The sequence below is a fragment of the Erpetoichthys calabaricus genome, chromosome 12, assembly GCF_900747795.2.
Source record: "Erpetoichthys calabaricus chromosome 12, fErpCal1.3, whole genome shotgun sequence".
Lineage (NCBI taxonomy): Eukaryota > Metazoa > Chordata > Cladistia > Polypteriformes > Polypteridae > Erpetoichthys > Erpetoichthys calabaricus.
In genome coordinates this window covers 3,743,293-3,768,971 of record NC_041405.2, presented here as the reverse complement: position 1 = coordinate 3,768,971, position 25,679 = coordinate 3,743,293, and the positions used below count along the sequence as shown (strand labels likewise).

Here is a 25,679-nt window from a genome sequence, read left to right as displayed (position 1 = left end):
ATGGCAGCAGGTTTGGTTCTGGGGGTCCTCCTCCTGTGGACGGAAGGTAAGTTGGCTGCGGAAACCAGAAACTGCAGGCAGGCAGGCGTCTTGCTAAAATATGAATGTGGTGGGCTTTCAGGGGCTTCACGAAATCCGGGAGATGTCTGCTTATGGAGGTTGAATGTGCGATGTCTGAAAATGAAGGGATTTATTTGGCAAGGAAGGTTGGGTAAATGAACAACTGACGACATGGGACAAATAATAATTACATTAAGGCTGCTCTCTGTAAAGGGGGCTGGGCTGATGGGCACTCTGACTTGGACCCCAAAACTAGCAGTCCTGTCCAGAGATGAGTCCAGGATACCTGGAGGGTCAGAGAGGCAGCCGCTATTTGATCACAGAGCTGAGAAGAAGCACATGAAATGTTGAGCTCCTCAAGTCTCCTTGAATCAGTAAATGAATATTAGAATTAAAAAAATAAAGTATAATTGACCATTGTCTAGACACGGTGGGCGGGGTGGGGTGGAGAAATAACAATGCAGTTATTCATCTGTAAAAACCAGTCGAGGAAGCGATTTCCTTGGTGTGTCTCAGTGCTTCTTAATATTTGTGTGGCCCCGCACTTCACCATAGATGTTATTTTCTTTCGCTACCACACAAAAGACGAAAGTACTTTAGTTACCCCGACAGAGGACATCTGTCGCCGTGGCTTGTTTAGGTGATTTTCCTGAAACCTCAACTATAATTTCCACACAGATGATCCGCTGTGGCAACCCCTAACAGGAGCAGCCAAAAGTAGAAGAAAAAGAAGAAGTGATTCACTTATGTTGAAATTAAACCGTTGACATTCCAGGTACAAATACAGAGTATGTACTGTAAGAAAGGCCGGGCTGGACTCTTAACGCAGCAAGCGTGGCGGGCTTTGGGCGTGTTTGTTTTCAAGATGGCAGATGGACACGTGGAGAACACACACTTTATCACGGACTGGCAACGCTAATACTGTGCTGTCACGCCGTCCCCGAAGTGAACATGCCGAAGCCAGACGTGAACTGTAATCCATTACCTTCTCATTCCAGCACAGAAAATGAGAGCGATCATTCAATCCTAAAGAATGCATAAACTCTTTTGTACTCTGCTAGCTGTTCAACGCATTTTTAACAAGAAGTTGAGCTAATATGGACAGATACCGTCAGTCGTCACTGTCATGCGGTGGCTCGTGTCACCCGGCCCTGTTAGAACCTCAGCCACACCACACACTTCACAAGCTGAACATGTCAGGCCTGGCCAGCACAGACCCTCCTGGAAAAGCTTGGGTTGTTGCTGGTGAGGCCAGCAGGGGGCGCTTACCCTGTGGTCTGAATTTGGGTCCCAGTGCCACAGTGCAATGACGCGGGGGACATTGTGCTGTAAAAATGGCACCGTCATTCAGATGAGACGTAAAACCAAGGTCCTGACTGTCTGTGGTCTTTAAAGATCCCTGGGCATTATTTGTAAAGAGTGGGATGTACCCCGATGTCCTGGTGAAACTTCCCCCCCCCCCAACCCCTCCATGGCCTTGTCATTCTGGCCCCCTAATCATCCCCTGTCTCTAATTGGCTCTCTCTCACCACATCACCACCTAACAGCTATGGTGTGGTGAGGTAACCCGGTGTAAAGATGGCTACCATTACATCATTTGGGTGGGTGCTGCACATTGGTGGTCTCCCTAACTCTATGTAAAGAGTTCTATAAATATAATTTATTATTATTATCATTATTAGAAAGTGCTCTATAAATATTATTATTCTTATTATTAACAGTGTAAATGGAAGCAGTGGTCTATGGTAGGGGGTGGCTTCATGTACAGTGCTGGTCAAAACCCATTTGGAGTCCTAGGATGGTGCCCCCTGATAGTTTATAGTGGGTAGTCATTATTAGACTTGTGTGCGTGCCACCCCTTCATAACTGGTAAATCATAAATGGATTGACCAGCTCTGATTTATTTTGGGTGTGGGCCCCCACCCTGTGCCACTGAACCCGCCACGATGTCACCTTGGGCCCATATAGCCCATACCTAAATCAGTCAATGGCAGCAGATGTCTGAGAGACCCCCTCCCAACTGTGACATACATCTCCTAAAAAATCCCACGCTAGTTAATCTTCCACACTCCGTTCATACTTAAACCCAATTGGGGGGGGGGGTCGGGGGGTCCCCATAATATCTACTAATACAAACTCCACATCTGATCCCAACATGTTCTTTGACACCGATGCGTTTCATCTCACGCCTCTGGCATCTTCAGCTGGAAAGAAAGAAAGAAAGAAAATATGACGGGGGCTACGCCTCGTTCTGCAGCAAAGTAACAATACGCGATGATGACGCGGGGCACTGTATTTTGTCTCTTATGACAATGAGGTTATTTCACCCTATTGTTTAGGCCCCATACATACAAAGAGAACACCGAGCGCCCACAATCGTTCTCCGAGCTCGCCATTCCTTACCCTGGCAAAACTGGGCACAAGGAAATAATGGGGGGGTCATTAATAAGTTGAAGAAATCGCGTAACTGAACAAATCTTATTTGATTCGGAAACAATTCTGGACAGGCTGACAGTCACACACACACACACACACACACACACACCAAAAAAAGAGAAACGGCAGGTTGTTCCATTTAAAAATAATGTATTTCCTTTATATTACACCTATTGTTTATATTTCACTTTTGAACATAACTCGATCATGTTTAATTTATCGAATCTTGTGGGATGTACAATATACTAATTTCGGTCATTTAAGTAGAAGTCAAAATAGTTCTCTTTAGTCCTCCCCGTTAATTAATAAACACCGAGCGGATTCACCGTCAGCGCAGCTTGGATAACTTGGTGGTCAAGTCACGTGACTTTCAAAGACGCATCAGGTTGCGGGTTTGAGTTCTTGTCGCCGGTTTGGAGCAAAAGGTTAGTGAAATAAAAAGTTAAAACACACACACGAGAAGTATTCAGATGTTCATTTAAAACACTTCATCACACAGACTAACGTTACTCATATTTTTCCTTTTTTATTCTCTTTTAATGTTTGCTCAAACTGTGCTGTCTAACGATCGTCACAAGCAGAGGCGGCCTTAGGAGTACGCGGGGCCTTGCGGACGAGTGTCATATGCGGGGCCGAGAGCCATAAGTGTAGGCTGTATACCGTACCGCCACGCTGACGGGCTTCTCCGTAATGCTGTACGCCTTATTATTGTTAAAAACATGGTGCCTTGTACGTATTGTAATTGTTCTTATATTGGTTTAGTGGCCTTTAACCAACTTAATTAAGGATTCAGAAACATTTTGCACGCAAAATTAACATAACAGTCGTTTCTGCCGAACCCGCTGGAGTCGGCAAATTTATTTAATTACGGAGAACCAAAACACTTGTAATAAAACGAACACTTAATAAACAGCTGCTTTGACAGTCACAGATGGAAGTCCACTTTTCTGGCTTTTCACTGAGCAAAATCGTTGATAAGATCCTCGTAGTCCAATGTTGAGGCAAGTTCCTTTTCGATTGATAAATTAGCTAAACTGCACAGTCTGTTTTGCGACATGGTTGAGCGTAGATAATTTTTGATAAGTTTCAACTTTGAAAAGCTTCTTTCCGCGCTCCCAACGGTCACAGGAATTAGAAGAAATCCACCACGTACCGTATTTCACTCTATAAATTAGTCTGTGAATTTCCCCTTGGGATTAATAAAGTATCTATCTATCTATCTATCTATCTATCTATCTATCTATCTATCTATCTATCTATCTATCTATCTATCTATCTATCTATCTATCTATCTAATCCTGCCTACTACACCAAATTCTATCTATCTATCTATCTATCTATCTATCTATCTATCTATCTATCTATCTATCTATCTATCTATCTATCTAATCCTGCCTACTACACCAAATTCTATCTATCTATCTATCTATCTATCTATCTATCTATCTATCTATCTATCTATCTATCTATCTATCTATCTATCTATCTATCACGGATTTGAATGTCTTGCAGAGGCCCCGCATATTTGTATGATGAGCTGACGGCTATCGCGGGGCCCCCCTCAGGCTCAAGGCCTGGGTCGATTGCCCATGTCGCCATACCCCCAAAGGCCGCCTGCGTCACAAGTCAGTATGTACGATTAAAGTGTCTTCGTTTACTCGCTTAGTACGACTACGTACTTAAAAGAAAAAAAAAGTTCTGACTTTCGTTACGGGTCCACTACTTTCAGCATTGCTCTTCATTAGTATTATTATAACATTGTTCAACCAGATAATTACTATTAATACAGACAAATAAATAATACACCCGAATACAATACAATGCAGTCGCCGAACTTGCTTGCTTGAAAATAATAATTTAAAAAAAAATTTGTGAAAGAAGGCGCCAGGCAGCAATTTTTGCACTTTATATTTAACTAAAATGTAATATTTATTCAATAATCCATCCATCCATTTTCCAACCCGCTGAATCCGAACACAGGGTCACGGGATCTGCTGGAGCCAATCCCAGCCAACACAGGGCACAAGGCAGGAAATAATCCTGGGCAGGGTGCCAACCCACCGCAGATTCTATAATACAGTTACATAAATATAAATAAATGTATTTTATAATATAACAAAGGGATGCCAGACGTCCCCGGGACATGTCCCACATTTGATCATTTTGTCCCCTGTCCCGTCTCGTTAATGATATGTGAACACCCCCGTGTGCTGTTCGAGTCCCGGGTGGTCTGTCCCACTCACGTTTTTTTTGGTACTGGTATGCCGAGTAACGTTCCTCTGTCCTCCGTGGAGATTAACACATCTGCCTTCACGTGCTCGGCGTGTCAGTTTTGGGTGGGTGAGACCACATTCGGTCGTTTTCGGTTGTTTAAATTCCCTCTGATGTTCTTTGTCACACGAGAACGGCGGCGGGGTCGTCTCGATGGGTTACGCGCGTGGCCACCTCCGAACTAAATAAATTCATAAATTCAGAATATCCGAATGCTCAGTTATTGCCTATAGAATTCGTATGACTGATGATTTTAAAATGTTGTTAAAGACCCCGTGAAGGTGCTCTCTGTAAAGGTGCTACCTAAAGGCCAATGACGATGACCGGTGACATTTTTGATTTTCTTTTTTGGCAGGTGTCCCAGCTACAGTCGGACAAACAGGTGGGTGGCTGTCACAAAGACCCCATTGACTTCCTAGACGTGTGTGGAGTTTGCTGGTTTTCTTGGTGTCTGCATGTGTACAATGGTGGAGGTAGCAGGACCCACCCAAATGAGGGGTCCCCAACCAATACCAAAAAAAGGCAAATGATTTCCCACCTTCAACACCCCAGAATCAAAAAAGGGTCCCACAACAATGATACAAAAAAAGGGGCAAGGGACCATCTCCTGCCAACCCCAAGACCCCCACTCACCAATGTGACAAAGCGTGTTGTGCACTGGCCAAGCTTTAATAAGGTGAAGGGAGGTGGGGGTGCTTGAGAGGGGCAATTAATGAGCTTGCCCCCCCCATTTCCAAAGTTGCAAAACAGGGACCAATAGCCTTTGAAAAAATAAATAAAATAAATAAATGTGACCCAAAAGCAAAAGAGTGGCCCACAACCTGACATAAAAAGAAAGTTAGGGATCCCCTTTTTCCCCTTCCCCCCCAGTACCAAAAGAGAGGTGCGCCACTGTGTCAAGAAAGGCAAGGAACCCCCCAAACTTAAATAGGGCCCCAGACAAAAGGTCAAGGGACCTCTTTCTGCCCACTCAAACCCCCCCAGACCCCCAAACATGAGGGGCCCGCCTATGTGACGTTGTGCACTAAGCTTGTGTAAGATAAAGTGTGTGTTGGGGGTACGGCTTGAGAGAGACAAATAATGAGATTGCCCCCCATTTCTAAAGTCAGGAGACCCCCCCCCCCCCTACCAGAACAAATACAGGGGTCCATAACCATTGCAAATAAATAGATTAATAAATAAATAAGTGTCCCATAAGAATATGACTAGCCCACCACCATAACAAAACAGAAAGCGTGGGACCCCCTTCATCCTTGTTCCACCAATGCTAAATTACTATTAATGGGACAAAAAAGTGGGCAAGGTGATGGGGGTGGGTGCCTGAGGTGAGAGGCCCACTAATGAACTGAACCCCCATCCCATGAACTTTACAAAAGTGAATAAATTAAGGGTCCCTTTTCACCTCCATCATTCAGGAACCAAAAGGGGTCCACAACCATAACAAACAAAATGGGTAAGGGACCTCTTCCTGCTGACCCCAACCACCCACCACCCCCAAAGAGCACCCAAATAAGTGGCCTACCTGTGTTACAAAAAGTGTTGTGCAGTAGGCAATCTTTATTAAGGGGGTGGGGGTTATGCTGGGGGGGCGTAAGCCCCTTCCAGTTCAAAGCCTTGTTCCACTACTGCATGTGGGGGTCTTGGTGTCCTCCAGCTTACCTCCCATGTGATTCCTTTCAGATTCTAATGTGACCCAATGGGAGCAGGTGGGAGTGTGCATGTGAGAGATAGGCCACGCCTCTTTTGGTATGCTCCACCCTCATCGCAGCCCGATGTACAGCAGCTCTGCTTGCATTTCTTCTTTTCAATCCCATGATGTTTGAGAACAGCACACAGTGCATACTGTAGCCCGCCTGAACCACCTACTTCAACAGACCTACCATCCCTAACAGACCCCTCCTTCACCCTGCTGGACTGTGCTTGCCCAACGACATCATTTTAAAAGAGGTCCTCCAAATCAACCAGATGATTAAGAAGGCAAACTCAGCTATGGGGACACCTTCTGGACCTGCTGGATGAAGTAGCGGATTAGAGAAGGAAGACAGAACCTATGACCCTTATGAATTGATGCCACATGTCCCCTCACTGACCCTCCAGCATTGAGGTCCTTGAGTCAGCAAATTATTCAAACTGAGTGTGTCAGGAAATGCTGCTGAGGTCAACGTCACTTTGAGAAGAACCCAACAATTCAAAAAGCTCATTAGGAAGGCAGGCTCGGTTATGGGATGCCTTCTGGACCTGCTGGCTGTGGTGGTGGAGCAGAGAATGAAGACAAAACTGATGGCCATTATGAACAACGCTGCACGTCTTCTCTCTGACACTCCAGCACTGAGGAACTCAGCAAAAGTGTGAGAAGAAACGCTAATGAGGCTCCTTCACGCATACAGGAAAATGCATTTATAGCGCCTCATCGGGATGATAAAGCCAAGTTGGACGTTTTTCTTTTGTTCTTGTGTGTGTATGAGTTTGAGGGAGGTTATCGTTTAATATTCCTATATTTCTTGAGCATCTCTAAAAGTAAAATTTCCCCTTCCTTCCTTCCTTCCTTCCTTCCTTCCTTCCTTCCTTCCTTCCTTCCTTCCTTCCTTCCTTCCTTCCTTCCTTCCTTCCTTCCTTCCTATCTAACAGAATGTGCGTGATTTTCAGATCCTCATCTGTGGTACCCCAGTGGTTGAATTCCTCCCACTGGCTGGTCTGTCCAAAGCCATCAATGCCAGACTGCCACCTGGCGCTCAACTCTTCCTCCCTTGCTTTGTTCCCCAGTTTGTGGCTTGCAGCCTGCTGTGACTCCACGCATCCTAAATGGCCAGGCATCACAACCCGGACGTTGGCCCTGGCAGGTCAGCCTGAGATACGGCGGCACTCATATTTGCGGTGGAAGCGTCATCACCAACAGCTGGGTGCTGACGGCGGCCCAGTGTGTTTTGCAGTAAGTTGACGCAAGCGGGGCAAGGGGAGAGGGGGCTTCATCTTTGACATCTACAACACCATCTCGTCCCACCTCCATAGGCCTTTCCTGAACCAGTTTGATCTGGAGCTGTGGGAGGTCCTCCTGGGCATGCATGTCCTACAGGGGGAAAACCCCGGGATGGTCAGGAGCAGGGTGCGCCGCCTCATCCCCCACGAAAAGTACAACAAAAGCACCATGGAGAACAACATCGCACTCATCGAGCTGGAGCAACCCGTGCCCTACGGCCATCTCATCCAGCCAGTGTGCCTCCCAAAGAGTGGGCACACCTTCCAGCTCAATGGCACCTGTTATGTGTCTGGCTGGGGGGCAGTGGGCGATGGTCAAGGTAAGTGACCCAGCAGAGCCATCTCCTTGGAGTGAGCCCACCCTCGCCTACACTGCTAATTGAACTGTGCTGCCCTCGCAGAGCCGCTGCCATACCCCGGCGTCTTGCAGGAGCTCAGAGTGCCTCTCGTCGGCCCCCGGAAATGTGGCTGCCTGTACAGCCTGCCTTCTCAACTTTCTGGTCAACCAGTCAACGTCACAGACGCCATGATCTGCGCTGGCTTCCAGGAGGGTGGCAGTGGCGCAAGTCAGGTACAGTATGTGTTGTGAAATGTTGTTCCTCATGTACTGTAAAACACCTTTCAAGTGTAGAGTATGGGAACTGGCCACCAGTATAACCAGTGCTAACAGCTTAGCTGGGCTGCATGGTCTGTTCTCTTCTAGAATGTTCTAAGAATATTAAGGGAGGCACCATTACTATTGTCATTATTATCAGGGAGCCAGCCAGTCAAGCCATCATTCATGGCCTCCAGTAGAAGTAGTGTTACCAGTGAATGAAGCCCACTCTAGGTGGCCCTTAACTCCAGTATGACCCCTAGGTGGTCTCCAGTCACAGTCTTGTGTCAATCTTTAGATGATAAATTGGTCCTCAGGATTGTCCAAACTGCCAGTGTGGTGGGCATTGGTCTACCCAGTGTTAGTGGTGAGCTGGCATTCAGTATAAGGCTTATGTGTTCTTTGGTGTCCTTGTCCCAAACAAAGACCTGAGGTTTAATTCAGCACCTCAGGAAGAATGTGAGTGGCTCTCATCGCTGCCATTTTCTGCTCTTCTTGGGCTGAGACATCTGGAGACTTGGCACAGTTGCTGGATATCATGGCCGGCCTGTACACTGGTACTGGGAGTGCTGTGCAGAGTGGAAACAGACCATATGTGTTTTTCCCAGTTGATTCTGGGGTGGGTCAAGGGGTGATGTTCTGCTCCTACTCTCTTCAATGCTTGTATGGACTGGGTGGTGGGCAGGGTCGTGGGGTCCAGCGGCTGGGGAGCATCTGTTGGTGAAGAAAGATTCACTGATCTTGACTTTGCAGATGATGCTGTGATCTTCATGGAGTCAATGGGGGGCTCTCGAGTGACTGAGTGAGGAGTCTGAGTGTCTGGACTTGCGAGGGTCCTGATGAAAACCAAAGAGCCAGGCCTTTAATGACCTCTTGGGCACAGCCATTAGCAGTGTGTCTGTCTGTGGAGAGAGTGTCGACCTCATTGAGAGGTTTACTTACCTTAGTGGTGACATTCATGTCTCTGGTGACTCTTCCTATGAAGTCAGTAGACGGATTGAGAGAGCATGGGGAGGGTCATGAGGTCACTGGAAAGGGGTGTGTGGTGGTCCTGATAGCTCTACAACAGGACGATGTTTCCAAATATTTTGTGTCCTGGTGTTCCCTGTTTGTGAGACATGGACACTATCCAGTGACCTGAGATGAAGACTGGAGTCCTTCATATGTGTCTCTTTAGAGAATCCTCGGGTGCCCGCTGGTTTGACTTTATGTTGCTCACCGAGTCCCGAATAAGGCAAATGACCTGCACTGTGCGGGAGCATCAGTTATGGCACTATGCGCGTTTACCAGAGGGTGATCAGCTCACAGGACCCTCATTGTTGAGTGGATGGACCAGGCCAAGGGGGATGTCCACGTAACACTTGGCTATGGCAGATAGATGGTCATTTCCGGATGGTGGAACTGGACCACATGTCTGCCTGGGGGGTTGCCAACCAGGATCCCAAGTTGTTTCATCGTGCTGTACCACTGCAGGTTTCCCCCAACCTGACCTGACCTGACCTTGGGTTGTGTGATGTCCTGGTAGCTCCTTCCAGATTCTTCCTGGATGGTACCACCTGAGGCACAGCTCTGGTATCAGTGTCTCATATACTGCTGATCTCGACCTCCAGATCTTCATATTTGCTTTCTGTCTACTTGTTTTCATCTGTGACTGCTATGGTGATGAGCAGGCATTGCTGCTCAGTGTTATGATGGACCACTACAGTTCACGTGCAATGGAAAGACCTCGTAACTGACTTCTGTTTTTTCAAAATTGAGTTTTTTTTAGTTTTTGGAGTTACTTGGCTTTTCCTGATGCTATAAGGTAGTGGTGATGGCCAAATAGGTCTTCACTCCGGTCATAGCATGGTGGAAGAAGCTCGAATGGACACCGTATTTTACACACTGCAAGACAAAGACCTAGCAACTCCACTGACCAATGAGGGAAGAACGCCTACCTACGAAAACGTCAGATTACGACCATGTGAATATAAATGTTGCGACTGCGTGATTTAAATGGCAGGTGTTGTTGATTCGTGAAAAAAATTAACACAAGATTGTGTACGTGAAGCCCAGGAAGAAATTAAATCTCGAGATCTTTAGTTATAGGGGTGAAAGACGCGACATACGAGGTTTTTCTATAGTTGGTGAGCCAGATAAGCTGAAATGGTGCGTTGGGTTCACATTGCCATGTCCCACGTGACGGTTGTGTCTCCATTGCTGACAACAGCCTCTGGCTTGTGCGGGTTCAACTTCTTGGCCATTTTTCCACAATATGCACCACAGATTGACCTTGTTGTGCTGATTTATATACTATATGGTGCACCCAGTGATGATGCAGATGATTGTCTGCTGTATCACTGCTTTGGCTCTCAACCTGTTGCTTCAAGATGTCCCGATGGTGGTATTTGGTGTGGAGTGCCTGGTCCTGAGCTGCAATGAGACGGCTGCCGGTCTTTTACTGTCCACAAATGGTCTGTCAAGCTTACAGCAGTACTGGTCGTAGAAGAGCCTCTCTTCAGCAGCACGACTTTCTCAGTTTCAATGATGGCCTCCAGTCTCAGCTTCATTGCACATTGGTTGACGGGCTAAACTGGCAAGTTCTTGCACTTGATTTCCATTGCCATTGATCTGAGGGCATATTTTGCTCTCCTGGCCTAAGCAGTCTTCACAAGCTCGGTGAACTCATCACTGCCAAACTTGATATAATCACTCACTCCAACCCTGATGCTGTTGGATGCAGACGTGAATCTGATGAGTCCACGGCCACCATTCCATCTCTTGATATACAGCCTCTCGATATCTGTTTTTGGATGTTGAAGTCCATGCATGGTCAGGAGCTTCCCGGTTGTGGTGTCCATCCTCTCAATGTCAGATCTCTTCCAAGGAATAATCCCAAAGCTGAACATGGGGACTGGAACCGCCAGGCTGTTGATCCTGGAGATCTTGTTCTTCAAGATGAATTTCTTTGCTATCGTCTGTGTCATCTCCTACATGCAGACATGAGTTTGATGAGTCCATGGCCACCGTTCCATCTCTTGACGTGTTGTCGCTAAGCATCTGTTTTTGGATGGTGAAGTCCATGCATGGTCAGGAGCTTCCTGGTTTTGGTGTCCATCCTCTCAATGTCAGATGTCTTTCAAGGTCCTACATGGGGACTGAGATTGCCAGGCTGTTGATCCCTGAGATCTTCTTCTTCTTCTTCAAGTTGAATTTCTTTGCTATGTTCTGTGTCATCTTTTGCCTGCAGACATGAGTTTGATGAGTCTGTGGCCACCATTCCGCCCCTACAGCCTCTCAACATCTGTTTTTTGGATGATGTCCATCCCCTCAGTGTCAGATCTCTTTGAAGGCCAAACATGGGGACTGGAACCACCAGGCGTTTGATCCCTGAGATCTTGTTCTTCAAGTTGAGCTCAGACTTGAGGACAAGTGCAGTCACTGATTGTATTTCTTTGCTATCTTCTGCATCCTGACATGAGTTTGATGTATCTGTGGCCTCCACTCCATCTCTTGATATATAGTCTATAAACATCTGTTTTTGGATAGTGAAGTCCACTTGTTGTCAGGAGCTTCCTTGTTTTGGTGTCCATCCTCTCAATGCCATACACAGGACTGGAATCACCAGGCTGTTTATCCCTGAGATCTTGTTCCACAAGTAAAATTTCTTTGCTATCTTCTGTGTCATCTTCTACATGCAGAAATGAGTATGATGAGTCCACGGCCACCATTCCATCTCTTGACGTGTTGTCGCTAAACATCTGTTTTTGGATGGTGAAATCCATGCATGGTCAGGAGCTTCCTGGTTTTGATGTCCATCCTCTCAATGTCAGATCTCTTTCAAGGCCCTAGATGGGGACTGAGATTGCCGGACTGTTGATCCCTGAGATCTTCTTCTTCTTCAAATTCAATTTCTTTGCTATTTTCTGTGTCATCTTCTGCATGCTGACATAAGTTTGATGAGTCTGTGGCCACCATTCCATGTCTTGATACAGTATATAGTCTTTAAACATCTGTTTTAGATGGTGAGGTCCATGCATGGTCAGGAGGTTCCTGGTTTTGGTGTCCATCCTCTCAATGCTATACATGGGGACTAGAGTTGCCAAGCTGTTGCTCCCTGAGATCTTCTTCAAGTTGAGCTCAGACTTCAGGACAGGTGCAGTCATTGTTAGGATTCCTTTACAATCTTCTGCAACACTTTAGTGTGCTGAATACCATCGCTTTTGTCAACCCTCAGGTGTTAATGGGTGTCTTCCTGGTCCAGGCTCTGCAGCTTTGTCTTTTCATTCTGCTGTTGACCAAACCAAACTTCATTGTGATGTCATCACTAAGTTCTTTGACTGAAATCAGAGTTTGCTCCACCACACCTGTTGTTGCCCGTTAGATGTTCCCTGACATTATCACCTTCCGGTCCTGACCTCCAGTGTCACCACAGGTACTGGTTTGCCACCAGCACCAAGTCTGTCCTCTGCCACTATTTGAGCTCAGTGTCACCAGTTGGGCTACTAATGACCAACTTGGTGGAAATCAGGATTCTAGAGATGACCCTGGACAGGCCACTGCTACTGAGGACCTAAACACCTTGTTTTTTCCTCCCTCAGGCTGACTCTGGTGGTCCACTGGTCTGTGAGGAGTCTGGGCTCTGGTTTCAAGCTGGGGTGAGCAATTTCAAAGAAGGTTGTGGGCACACCAATCGGCCTGGCATCTTCACCTTGGTCTCTGCATACCAGAATTGGATTACTGATAAGGTGGACAAGGCACCCTTCATGAATCAGACCAATCCTCCGGGACCCCAGGCTGATGAGCCAACATGCACCGATCTTGTGGGGAAGGGAAGTGAGTAACGGTATATCTTCTGACCTTCTCTGGGGGGTCTGCTTCCTACTCTGGTGGGCCAGACATGTGAGCTGGTGTTATCCTCATCATATTCAGTACCAGGGCTGCGGGCACATTAACTATCAACAGAAACTGCACATCCTGGGGTCACATTGGCCGTGTCCATCCACCCAGCTAGGCCCATGTGAGACTGACTTTCTTTATTTACCTTTAACCTGGCACGTGCTGCTACCCTGGGTGAGGTGGTCCTCTCTGTGGCCCCTTTACGTAAAAACTGCCTTCTTCATTTTATGATGTCATTCGATCTGCTCACATCTGTAATGCTCCTCTTTGGTTTCTGCTGCTCTTTTCCACAGCCTGTGGCATCAGGATACCAATGAAGTCGGCGGGCAGCTCTCTTTCTGATCCGGGGGAGTGGCCTTGGCAGGTCGGCCTGATGAAGCGCCAGCTCAGCTCAGTCAGCTGTGGGGGCATTTTGATCTCTGAGTATTGGGTGCTGACATCTGCAGGCTGCTTCCAAGAGTGAGTACCACACACAATGACCGGGGCCACCTAATGACCACTACTGTAGGAAAAAAGTAAGTCCACCTTTGGCTGGTGGTGACCCCACAAATTGGTATTTTATTTTTTTTGAGTTGCCTTTAGTGGTTGAATTGTGTGTGCACATACAAAAAGTCCAAGGTGGGGTTCAAATCAGTTCTTGACTGTTGGACATCTCAGTCTGTTTGTGTGGGACTGGACCCCCCTACAGCACTTACCAGTGGATCAAACGGGGAATGTTTAGAGTGTGTTGTGTCTCTGCTGACGCTGCTGGCCATCTTCTTCAGTCGACTAACACAGACACCGTCCGGATAGAAGAGGCCAGTCATGATGATTTGCTGTGCCACCTTCACCATACGATGCAGATTCTTCTGCCCGGTGGCCACCTACCAGACAGCCAATCAGTAGGCGAGGCTGTTCTTGATGGAATTGTGGTAGAACATCAGCCAGTAGTTGTTGAGGAGGTCGGGTCCGTTTTATTTGGCCAAGGAAGCTCAGTCTCTGTTAGATCTTTATCACCAGGTAAGACCTGTTGAGGGTCCACATCAGCTGTTTTTCTATGTAAACTCCACGGAATCTGACATTTGGCACACATTCCACTACTTCTCCAGAAATGTGGAGTGGTGGGGTTGGGTATGGGTTTGGTCTGTCTTCTTAGTTCATCTGAAGTCTACGATGATCAACTTGGTTTTGCGGCTGGCTGGTTGTTTTCTTTACACCACTCAGCCAAGTGTCCCACCTCGATCCTGTAGCCATTTCCTCCCTGTCTGACCTTAGCCCGTCCATTGGGGTGTCATCAGTGAGTTTAATTAGAGTATTGGACAGGATGCCTGTGGCTGCAGTCATCGAAAAGAGAGTGAAGACCATGGGGTTCAGTTCTGCTATGTTTGCTTTTGGTGCACCATCTGTTGGAATGACAAATGAAGTGCATATTTTTTCTGGTATTTGCCATGTGGTGTGGAATTTTTAAAAGAGGTGTTGATGCTTGTGATGCAACATCTGTTGGAATAACAAATGAAATGCATACGTTTCTGATATTTGCCATGTGATGTGGAATTTTTAAAAGAGATGTTGGTGCTTGTGATGCACCTTCTGTTGGAATGACAAATGAAATGCATACTTTTCTCATATTTGCCATGTGGTGTGGAATTTTTAAAAGAGGTTTTAATGCTTGTGGTGCACCATCTGTTGGAATTCAAATGCAATGCAATTTTACTACTACAGAGGTTTATGATGCACCATCTGTTAGAAGGAAAAAGACATACACAGATACACAGACACATATGCTTTTAGTATGGTGAACAAATTGTACGAGGGATGTTTAAAAAATTTCTGCAGTTTTATATTTTCTTGGAAACGGTGAAGATGGGAGAAGTAGTAATTGGTCGTGTCTGAGAGTGTCATGTGACTGGGAGAATTGCAGTGCAAAGGAAGGTGACTATGTAGAAAAGTGAGGTCATTTGTTTTTAAAATTCTTAATAAATAGAGTTAAAAAAATGTGTAGAAACTTTTTGAACGTCTCTTGTATTTATAGCGCCCTCTACCGGCCATCCTTTATTTTGTCCCATATGCGTGACTTCATCTTTTCATCTTGCCCTCACAGCTCCCTCCCAGTGAATGTTTCCGCCTGGACTGTGGTTTCCGGACTCTGGTCGTTGTTTGGCCTTAACATGGATGGCACTCTGAGAGCTGTCAAAGAAGTCATCATCCATGAGAACTTCACGGACCCCAGCTTGGGCAGCGACCTTGCCCTCGTGCGCTTAGAGCAGCCTGCCTACTTCACCAAGTACGTTGCGCCTATTTGCCTTCCAGAGGCTGGCCACAGGTTCCAGTTTGGGACGCGCTGTTATGCCACAGGATGGGGTGGCCCCCGGACCCTCACTACATTTTCCGGCAAGTACAAATGTCCATCTACTTAATGTTTCCCTCGGGGTCCATGGAGGACACCCGATCAAGACGCTGAGCCAGGATCAGTGGGAGATGTGCCAGGGACCTCCCTAAATATTTCTCAGTGCCATAAGGCGCTTTATAATTGTTATGTTGTGGTTTGCCCGCAGAGCCCCTGTCCACCCCAACCGTCCTACGCCAGGCGGCTGTAGACCTGATCAGCTCTGAACAGTGCGACTGCATCAATGGCCTGCCGGGCAGCTTCAAAACCAACCGGACCCGCGTCCTGCCTGGCATGATCTGTAGTTGGATAAGTGGGGGATCTGAAGGCAGCTGTGTGGTAAGTCACATAAATGGGGCATAGTTTAACATCACTATTTAAAAAAAAACGGGGGCTCACTTTTAAAATTTGATCGGATTGTTACAGGGAGATGCTGGGGGTCCGCTGGTCTGCAATGAAAATGACACGTGGTTCCTGGCTGGGGTCTCCAGCTTCAATGATGCCTGCATGAGTGCCAACAGACCCACCGTGTACACCGAAGTGACCGGGTTCTCTGAGTGGATCCGTTCCAGGACGTCAGGGGTTTACTTTGCCCCGCAGTCCATTGAGCCCAAACCTGTGGAAATGACCAACTGCAGTGACCTGACCCACCCACCCAAGTCAGGTACACACGGAGTGAATGACCAGGAGGCCCTGACCCTGCTGCCTGGCCACTGACCGCTCTTTTCTGTTTTGCAGAGTGTGGCAGGTTGGACCATCCCACCCAGCGGATTGTCGGAGGGTCTTCCAGTATGTCTGGTAACTGGCCGTGGCAGGTCAGTCTTCGCTGGCAAGGGCAGCATTTCTGTGGCGGCTCCCTCATTTCTGACCGCTGGGTCCTGACGGCGGCCCACTGCTTCGTTGGGTACTAAACCTCCACCTTGATTGCCCTAAAATGTACAACAGATGCCAGGCGGAGCGACAGCCCACTTCAGGACATCCTAAGCGTGCCCTTTTTGATTTTTTTTTTTTTATTTTTCCTTGCATTTCAGAATCCCTGACTGGGACAGCATGATGGTGATGGCGGGAGGCTATCGCCTGTCGTTCTTCAACGGTAACGAGGTGCTGAGGAAGATCAAGCGGATTATCATTCACGAGAGATTTGAATTAGAGCTGCTAATACATGACATCACTCTTCTGGAGCTCGAGGCGCCCGTCCTCTTCACTCCCCACGTGCAGCCCATCTGTCTGCCATTCGAGTCCCACAGGTTTGCTGTTGGCACGTCTTGCATCATCACTGGCTGGGGTACCACCAAGGAAGGAGGTGAGGGTCCTGCCGAGGTGGGGAGTCATTCATCATGATGTGGAAGTGTCTAAGTTTCCCAGCAGTCTGTGTGTGTGTGTGTGTGTGTGCCCAGTGATGGACCCGTCATGTCCAGGGTTCTGAAAATGCAAAGCAGTGGCACCCCAGCATTAAGAAGATCAGCATGCAGAACAGGGCGTGGCCAGACCTGGGTGGGTGGAGTTAAACGTTTAGCCCAACCCAGTAGGAACATGTTCATTGGTCGAGCCAGAAGCCAGCAGTTTCTTTCGTTTTATCATTTAGTCCTCGTGATGTGTCACCCAACTGCCCCCCCCCTCCCCAGGTCAGTGACTGTCCTGTGGCTCTCGTAATCTTCTGCTAGAGACACACCCAGTCACAAGTAATGCGAGTTTGTCCCTCATATGAGTCCTGGTCACACAGTAACATGAGACAGAAGTGCAGTGGGCCGAGAGACTTTTCAGTAGAAATGTAAAGTATTAAGGTATCACACTGTCCCCTGTCTTGCAAGTATTCATCCCCCTGTGCGTCACTCGAGTTCGAAATTCTACGTAAGATTGGTTAACCCCAGCATGGATCACACAGACAGTGTTAAGCATGAGTGATGCTCAGGTTTATATTCTGCTGCCATCTTGTGGATGGAAGAACATCAGGCTGCAAAAAGAGTCATGAAGTTTTCTAAGCCCTCTGCCACGCTATGGTAACTCATCAATATTCATGAGAAGGGCGGAGCCTTCCACCAAAAAACACAATGGTGTGGAAAACGAAAAGGCTGTAAAGCGAGTGTTAGAACCAACTCCAAGTAGTTGAATCAAGCGATAGTGACGACCATGTGATTTGGTCATCGGACGTTGGCACAGATTGTGAAACTGAACGACTGTGAGCGCCGTGACACGCCTGGTGACTTCAGTTCAGTGTGGACCAAGTGGCAAAATGATTACCATCAAAGAGAAACCACACAAGTGCTTTCTGAATAACACAGACACAGCCTGGCACTCTCTTAGCACTTCAGGAGACTTACATACTGTTGGCACAAACAACGTATGATTTTTAAAGATATCTCAGACCAAAATATTACTTTGGTCTCTAGGGACATATTCAAACATACAAAGGCTCAACATCCTTGGCTGTAGGCAATTTATCAACCAAGAATGCCTTACTTGACGTCCTGTTCTCTACTATTGGGTGGAGCTCTCACCCTCAGCCTTAATAAACCTCGCAGCACGGAGCGTATGGCAAACCTCCTTACAGCTCCAGGTGCCCTTCTACTGTATCGACCTTATTACCTCAGTCACTCCAGATATGCAGACAAAGTATAGAAAGTTAAAAGCAGCCTTACCTGAATGATACTAAATAGAAGAGAGAATAATAGAAAAAAGATGGATAGTAAAGTCATTTAGAAGTTCATGACATGCTTTAGCTGACAATCAGATAGAAACCCTTGCACATTGCTGGTGTCCTCTAACTGACGTCACACACTCTTGACATCACACTCATCCTCTTCTGACGTCACTCTCTTCTCCTTTCCTGGTGTCACTCTGTCTTCTCCTCTTGATGTCACACTCGTCCTCTTCTGACGTCACACTTGTCCTCTTCTGATGTCACTCTCTTCTCATCTTGACGTCACATTCGACATCTTCTGACATCACTCTCATCCTCTTCTGACGTCACTAAGCCTTCTCCTCTTGATGTCACACTCTTCCTCTTCTGATGTCACTCTCTTCTCCTCTTGACGTCACATTAGTCCTCTTCTGACGTCACTCTCGTCCTCTTCTGACGTCACTCTCTTCTCCACTTGACGTCACACTTGTCCACTTTTGACGTCACTCTTGTCTTCTTGACATTACACCTGTCCTCTTCTGACATCACTCTCTTCTTCTCTTCTGGCTTCACTCTATCTTCTCCTATTGACGTCACAATCGTCCTTTTCTAACGTCACTCTCTTCTCCTCTTGATGTCACACTTTTCCTCTTCTGATGTTACTAAGTCTTCTCCTCTTGACGTCATAGTCGTCTTCTTCTGACATCACTCTCGTTCTCTTCTGACGTCACTAAGTTTTCTCCTGTTGACGTCGCACTCGTCCTCTTCTGATGTCACTCTCTTCTCCTCTTGACGTCACTCTTGTCCTCTTCTGACATCATTCTTTTCTCCTCTTGACGTCACTCTCTTCTCCTCTTCTGGCATCACTGTGTCTTCTCCTTTTGACGTCACACTCGTCCTCTTCTGACGTCACTCTCTTCTTCTCTTCTGGTGTCACTCTGTCTTCTCCTTTTGACATCACACTCGTCCTCTTAAGATGCCACTCTCTTCTCCTCTTGGTGTCACTCTCATCCTTTTCTGATGTCACTCTGTCTTCTCCTCTTGACGTCAGTCTCTTCTCCTCTTGACGTCACACTCATCCTCTTCTGATGTCACACTTGTCCTCTTCTGACGTCACTCAGTTCTCCTGTTGATTTCACACTTGTCCAATTTTGACGTCACACTTCTCTTCTTGACATGACACTCGTCCTCTTCTGACGTCACTTCCCTCTCCTTGTGTAGTCCATCATATTTATTTTAAAATTCCACCGGATTTCCACAACACGTGATTGTTACATGCACCTGATTGGCTGGCTGTCACTAAGACAGATGAATTTGCTCAAACTCTTTAATTTGTCCGTTTCCCAAACAATAACATTTTTTGAACCTTCCTGTCCCAAGCTGTAAACTGGATTTGCAATTTCTAGTCCCACAGCATCTCCTTCTGGTCGTAGGTTGTAAAGTAATCAGAGACATCTTGAAGCATCGGCACGTCTTCCCTTCCCAAGCTGTAAACCCATTTAGTCCTACTGGTGCCACAGACGTCACTGAGCTTTGATTACCAGTACAATTCAGGAAGACGGGTGCTTTGATGTTCAAACTGCCCATGCAAGTGTCCTGTATGTAAAATCTTCTTGTTTGGCTTGAGGAAAATATGACGGAAATATTGACACAAAATTGCAGAGTTTGCACACCAGAACAACATGAAGGGGTGGACTTCCTTTTTTCCATGTGACACATCCATGTAATAAGTTTATACGTTTAATATGTCACTGTGCTCTGTACAAAAATATTTTATAAATCTACTTTTCTTTCTGCTCACATGTACAGCTAACACAAAGCCAGATTTAGCACACAGGAGTTCACGGTATAAGAACTGCTAGGCAAGCACTAGAAGACAAGACAGTTAGGGACAGCTGCGAAATGGGCAGTCAGACTGATGACCATTGTGTCCTCTTTCCATTGTCCGGCACACCTTTGAGGCCAACGGACATTTGGGAGATAACGTCATCCGATCCGGAAAATCCTTCTAACGCAGTGACGAAAATGGCAGACTGCACACATCGGGCCTTCACTCCTGAAGGTCTTGTCATGGCTTCCTTCATCTGTTATGCTGTGTAATCCATCATTAAAGAAAGCAAAGTTATTTCTCCTATGTGATTTCTTACCGCCGTATCACTAAGGGAGGGGTATCACCTTTTAATATTATATCTATATAGTTTCAGCTTATGTAACACTCCATAATTACAGAAGAATTCATTCCAACAAGGTAGCTAGCACCCCCTGCTGGATGCAATCCACAGTACATCTTTCTTCATTTAGATTATGAGAATGAAGACACCATGTCAGTCTGATGCGTCATTGGTTCAGGTATGCCACCTTCATCTTGTAGGCCCTGTTTGCACAGAGAGCTACCGTTGAAATATGTTGAACCAGTCCACAGATTTACTGGGGTGCACTTACTTTTTCACACAATGGAGACAGGCTTAGAAACTGGATGGATGACCATAAAGATTTGAGACTCCAGAAGGTACAGCTATGGACCACTGAGCTCTGAGAAAACCTGCGGGATGCTGGAATTCCACCGAATCGGGCTCCATGTAGTCCAAGTTGGGGAATATCGATGTCTGGATGACTGGATGGTAAATCGATGAGAGTCTGAGCGCTAACAGGACCACCGCTCAACAATAAAGCAGAAAAACACTGGGCTGTGGCCAAGTGTGTCCATCAGGGTGACCAAAGGTTGTGATGATCTCTAAACAAGTTCAACCTTCTAGAAGTTGTAAGATGGCGGATTGGGGGGGGGGGGGGGGGGGGGTTGGGTTGACCTGAGAAGTCCCCATCGCACCAGTTGTATCTGTAGGCAATAATATTGAACTCGTAAAAAGGAAGAAGATGGAGACAGGTTCAAAGTGATAAGATCGTTTCTGAGTACATGTTCCACCATATTATTATTATTATTATTATTATTATTATTATTATTATTATTATTATTATTATTATTATTATTATTATTATCTACTTCCTAACAGCTCCCCAATACCCATAATTCCTTATTACTACGGAATCCCCAATAGTTCAGATTTGCAGCCCCCTTTGACTTGAGGTGGTAAGTGTGTCTGACTGCCCGCTCATGGCTGCTGTTTGCTTCATTCTAGCATTGAGTCTTCCAGATGATCTCCAAGTTGGCGCCGTGAAGCTCCTGAGTCTGGCCGAGTGCAGCTGCCTGTACAGAATTCCCAGGCTGATGAGCCCCCAGATTTTGCATCTGCATGCTGGGATGCTGTGTGCCGGATTCGCCGAAGGAGGAGTGGACACCTGCCAGGTGTGGAGGGCACTGCCCAGCTCTCAACATTCAGCCGGGCTGTCTTGTCAGGAGTTAGCCCTTGTTATACCAGCACCCCTCCATTTGTCTCCACAGGGTGACTCCGGGGGTCCTCTGGTCTGTCAGGAGGACGGCGTCTGGTTTCAGGCTGGCATCACCAGTTTTGGCGATGGCTGTGCGCAGATGTACCGGCCAGGCGTCTACACGGACGTCCGGCTCTACAACAGCTGGATTGCCAGGCACGTGTGGGGGGCCTACTTCACAGAGCAGACTGCCCACCGTCCTGAAATGCCAGATAACTACATCTGCAACAAAACCCAAGGTGAGCTCTGCTGTTCTGTGTCCCGTTGGTCTGGCTGTCTGGGGTGACACCACGGCCTTGTCTCTCTCACAGCCTGCTGGAAGCCGAAAGTCCCCTCCACAAGGATCGTTGGTGGTACGGCAGCTGAGGCGGGGGCCTGGCCGTGGCAGGTCAGTCTACGGGTCAACGGCAGCCATGTGTGTGGAGGATCTGTCATCTCCAACCAATTCGTGCTGACAGCGGCTCACTGCTGTGATATGTAAGTGCTAAAATGTGGGGTGACCCTCACAGGGGACGGCGGGGGACGTGTGTGAATAGTCCGCCTCAAAATCAATGGGATAGGAGCCTGCTTGGACCTCAAACTTGAGTCTGGTCAATTTTCAAGATGGAGGAATTGAGAAGAAAGGTGGGCTGGTCCACGAGCAGTTTTGAGTGGTCAGCAGGTCACTGGATGGTCAGTATCACCGGACCCTCTGTTTCTCGTGTTGCAGTTCACAGGATCCCTCACACTGGATGGCTTATTTTGGACAGCTGAGGCAGGAGCACATCGAGCCCACCATGTTCTACGCCAAGGTGGCCGAGATCAGCCTTCACCCTCAGTACGACAGTAAGACCATGGACAATGACGTGTGCCTCCTGAAAATGGCCACGGTGGTTGCGTTCACAGAGAACATCATGCCCATCTGTCTACCTGAGTCCGCTGTCCACATCCCCACTGGTACCAACTGCTGGGCTACAGGCTGGGGAGCCGTCGCTGATGGAGGTAGGATGATAACCAGTTCACTTTATAATACAAGGGAGTCCAACGCCGGTCCCGGTGGGCCGTAGTGGCTGCAGGTTTTCATTCTCCACCTTTTCCTAATCAGTTTTCGCTGCTAATTAACTCCTTTACCATTCCTTTTAATAGCCCTGTTTTAAAGGATTCAGTCCTCTGAATTGATTCGTTTCTCCATTAAATGGCAGCCAATCAGAAACGAGATGTGAGACGAGCCAATAGATGACCAGCTAAACTGGGATTTCAAACTCTGCCCAGTTTCTTAATTCTTGGTGGTCATTAACGCCGTTATTGAATATCAGGACTTGTTGCTGCTCTCATTCTGTTGATCTTCTGTTTTTTTCCAAGACCACCGTCAAGATGTTTTGGTGACCTGAGGACCCCAACCTGACCGAGACCATCACCTTTCTTTATTTTTGGGTGATCTGCTCGTTTTGTGTCTCATTATCGTTTGGCTGCTCGTTAAGGAAAAAGAAATAACTAAGGGGGTCTGAGTTACATCAAGTAAAACGAAGGCAAAACAGCAGCGACAACGACTCACTAGTTAAGAAGATGGTTAGAATGAAAACCTGCAGCTACTGCAGCCCACCAGGACCGGAGCAGGACACCCCTGAAGGTCAAGCTGGTCAGTTAGAGTATGACTGATTACTTGAGCGGTGACTAGGGGCAGGACCACTGGTGCCATTGAGCTCACTAACCCTTGATAGTCAAGCTGATGTCACTGTCACCATGGAGATCATCATGTTCAGTTTTCAGTGGACCTCTGTGGTCTCCTTAGGTCATCACTGGACGTATGGTGCTGAGGTCATCATTTCCACCACTTGGTAGACCTTTGGGGTACAGACTGAGGTCATCATAAGCAGACCTTTGTGGTTGTCCATTTTGGGTGGTCATTGAGATCAATAGTTATAGCTTTGTAGTGTCCTCTATGGCCAGTCTGCATCTGTAAGTGCAGCTTCTACTGGGACATTTGGGGTCATCCCTTTTTGAGGGGTCAGTAGTTTTTGGTCTTCACTTGTATGGTCAGCGTCAACGCCCAAGAGCCAGGGGGCCACCACGGGTGACCTAATCTGGAACTCCATGGTCATCCATTTCAGTTGGTCATTGAAGTCAATTCTGATAGCTCTGCAGTGACCTCTGTGGTCAGTCGAAATGTTTACATGGAAGTGAGACCACCAAGTGCAGCTTCACTAGGACCGCTATGGTCATCCACTTTCTGGGGTCACTGCACTCAATAATTACAGCTTTGTGTTGACCCCTATGGTCAGTTTGTCTGCCAATGAAGCAACTGTTTGTGACCCTCTATGCTAGGACTGTGTGCCCTTTTTACCAGGGGTGTCACTAAGGGTGACTTTATCTGGACGTTTGTGGTCACCAGTCTTGAGCGGTCATTGAGAACACTAGTTATAGCTTTGTGGGGACACCTGTGGTCAGTCTGTTTGCTTTCTGGTGCCAGTTTATCTCTTTTGTGGCCATCACTTTGAGCAGTGATTGTGGTCATTCAGTTTGCTTCTGTGCCAGCGAGGCCACTGTGCCCAAGTATGACTAAACTGATTGTCGGCCGCTTTGTGGGCGTCTCTGTGACGGGCCTGCAGCTTTGTATGACTCCCTGTGGTCACTTATGGTTGCTGACTCTCATTTTATCTGCCCATATGCAGTGCCCTTGGTTGGCATGAAGGTTCTACAGCAGGTGCAGCTGCCCGTCATCGACTCCAAACGGTGCGACTGCTTATACCACAAGAAAAGTCCCATCGATGCTACCGAAGAGATCATCACGAAGAACATGCTGTGCGCCGGATACCAGCGGGGAGGCAGAGACGCCTGCACGGTAAGTCGAGCTTGGTAGGCACTTAGAATAGAGAGGGTGGCACAGTGGTGGGTTCAGGTAGCTGCCTGGGCAGCAGCTCTCTGGACTGGGCATGTTTTCCAGATGTTTCCTCTTCTGGCTTCTCTGGTTTCTTTCCCCATCTCAAAGATGTGCAGGTTGGATGCTGTAAAGTGACCATGAGGATAGGCTTAAAAGTAAATGGGTAAGTTCCTGCCCTGTGCCCAGTGCTCCCAGTACAGACTGCTTGATTATATTAATCCTGTACTGGAAACATTGGGTTTGGAAAATGCTCCTGGCTCCCTCTAGTGGCTGTGCTTAGTCCTGCCCCTTTACTGTGACATGCAGGATGGGAAGCCCTCATGTAATCAAGGGTTACGTTACATGGCAGACATTAGAGATCTGACTCCGCCCACATCAGTCCCCGCCCCATCCCACATCCAGCAGTCAGGCACCTTCTCCTTCGCTGTGACCAATCACAGCTGGCCCCGTCCCAATCAACCTCTGACGATTCTGTGTCTCCTTTGCAGGGGGACTCTGGGGGTCCGCTCGCATGCCAGATGGACGGCATCTGGATCTTGGCCGGGGTAGTGAGCTGGGGAGAAGGCTGCGGCCTCCGCAACCGTCCAGGGGTCTATGCGAAGGTCTCCGTGTATCAGGAGTGGATCCAGAACCACACATATGAGGCCAGCTTTGTCCGCGTCGGGCAGTCGGCCGCCCAAGAAGAGGAGACTGTGCACTGCAGCCAGATGCAAGACTCGGCGGAGCGGACGGTGACATCGTCTCTGGTGGTCACTGTTCTCGTGGTGCTGCTAAAATGCTGCTGCCTGTGAGCCTTCAGGGTGGGCCGTGGTGCCAGGCTGTGCCTACTTTCAGCTTCTCAGACAGCAGCATGGTGTGATTTCCCCACCCAACGTCATGAATGTAGTCAGCCAACAATGCGAGATGTAGCAAATTTATTAGAACTAAAATTATGGGCTGTGAAGCAGTGTGCAAAATTCCTCATGGTAATCAGGGAGACTGAAATCTTACTCTGGTGCTATGGAATCCACCTTAATAAAAGGATAAGTGTCTGCCCAGCGGCTGTGTGTCTGTCATTCCAACAGATGGCTCATCACAAACATTAATAATAATAATTCTTTACATGGATTGGCTGCAGCAGACCCCCGTGACCCTGTAGTTAGGATATAGCGAGCTGGATAATAGATGGATGGATGAATTCTTTACATTTACAGTGGTGTGAAAAACTATTTGCCCCCTTCCTGATTTCTTA

At 47.4% G+C, this 25,679-nt stretch overlaps 1 protein-coding gene across 1 annotated transcript; it reads left to right on the top strand.

The window, feature by feature from the left end:
- LOC114662239 (transmembrane protease serine 9-like) lies at nucleotides 1–25,479 on the top strand. Its single transcript, XM_051934835.1, has 18 exons — nucleotides 1–46; nucleotides 5,123–5,149; nucleotides 7,531–7,696; nucleotides 7,777–8,063; nucleotides 8,145–8,314; nucleotides 12,919–13,153; nucleotides 13,510–13,675; nucleotides 15,297–15,590; nucleotides 15,734–15,920; nucleotides 16,008–16,245; nucleotides 16,320–16,485; nucleotides 16,613–16,884; nucleotides 21,339–21,505; nucleotides 21,602–21,827; nucleotides 21,900–22,065; nucleotides 22,298–22,569; nucleotides 24,240–24,409; nucleotides 24,937–25,479. The coding sequence occupies exons 1-18, from the start codon at nucleotides 1–3 to the stop codon at nucleotides 25,237–25,239; spliced, it is 3,558 nt and encodes a 1,185-aa protein (XP_051790795.1). The 3' UTR covers nucleotides 25,240–25,479.
- Nucleotides 25,480–25,679: the final 200 nt, after the last annotated feature.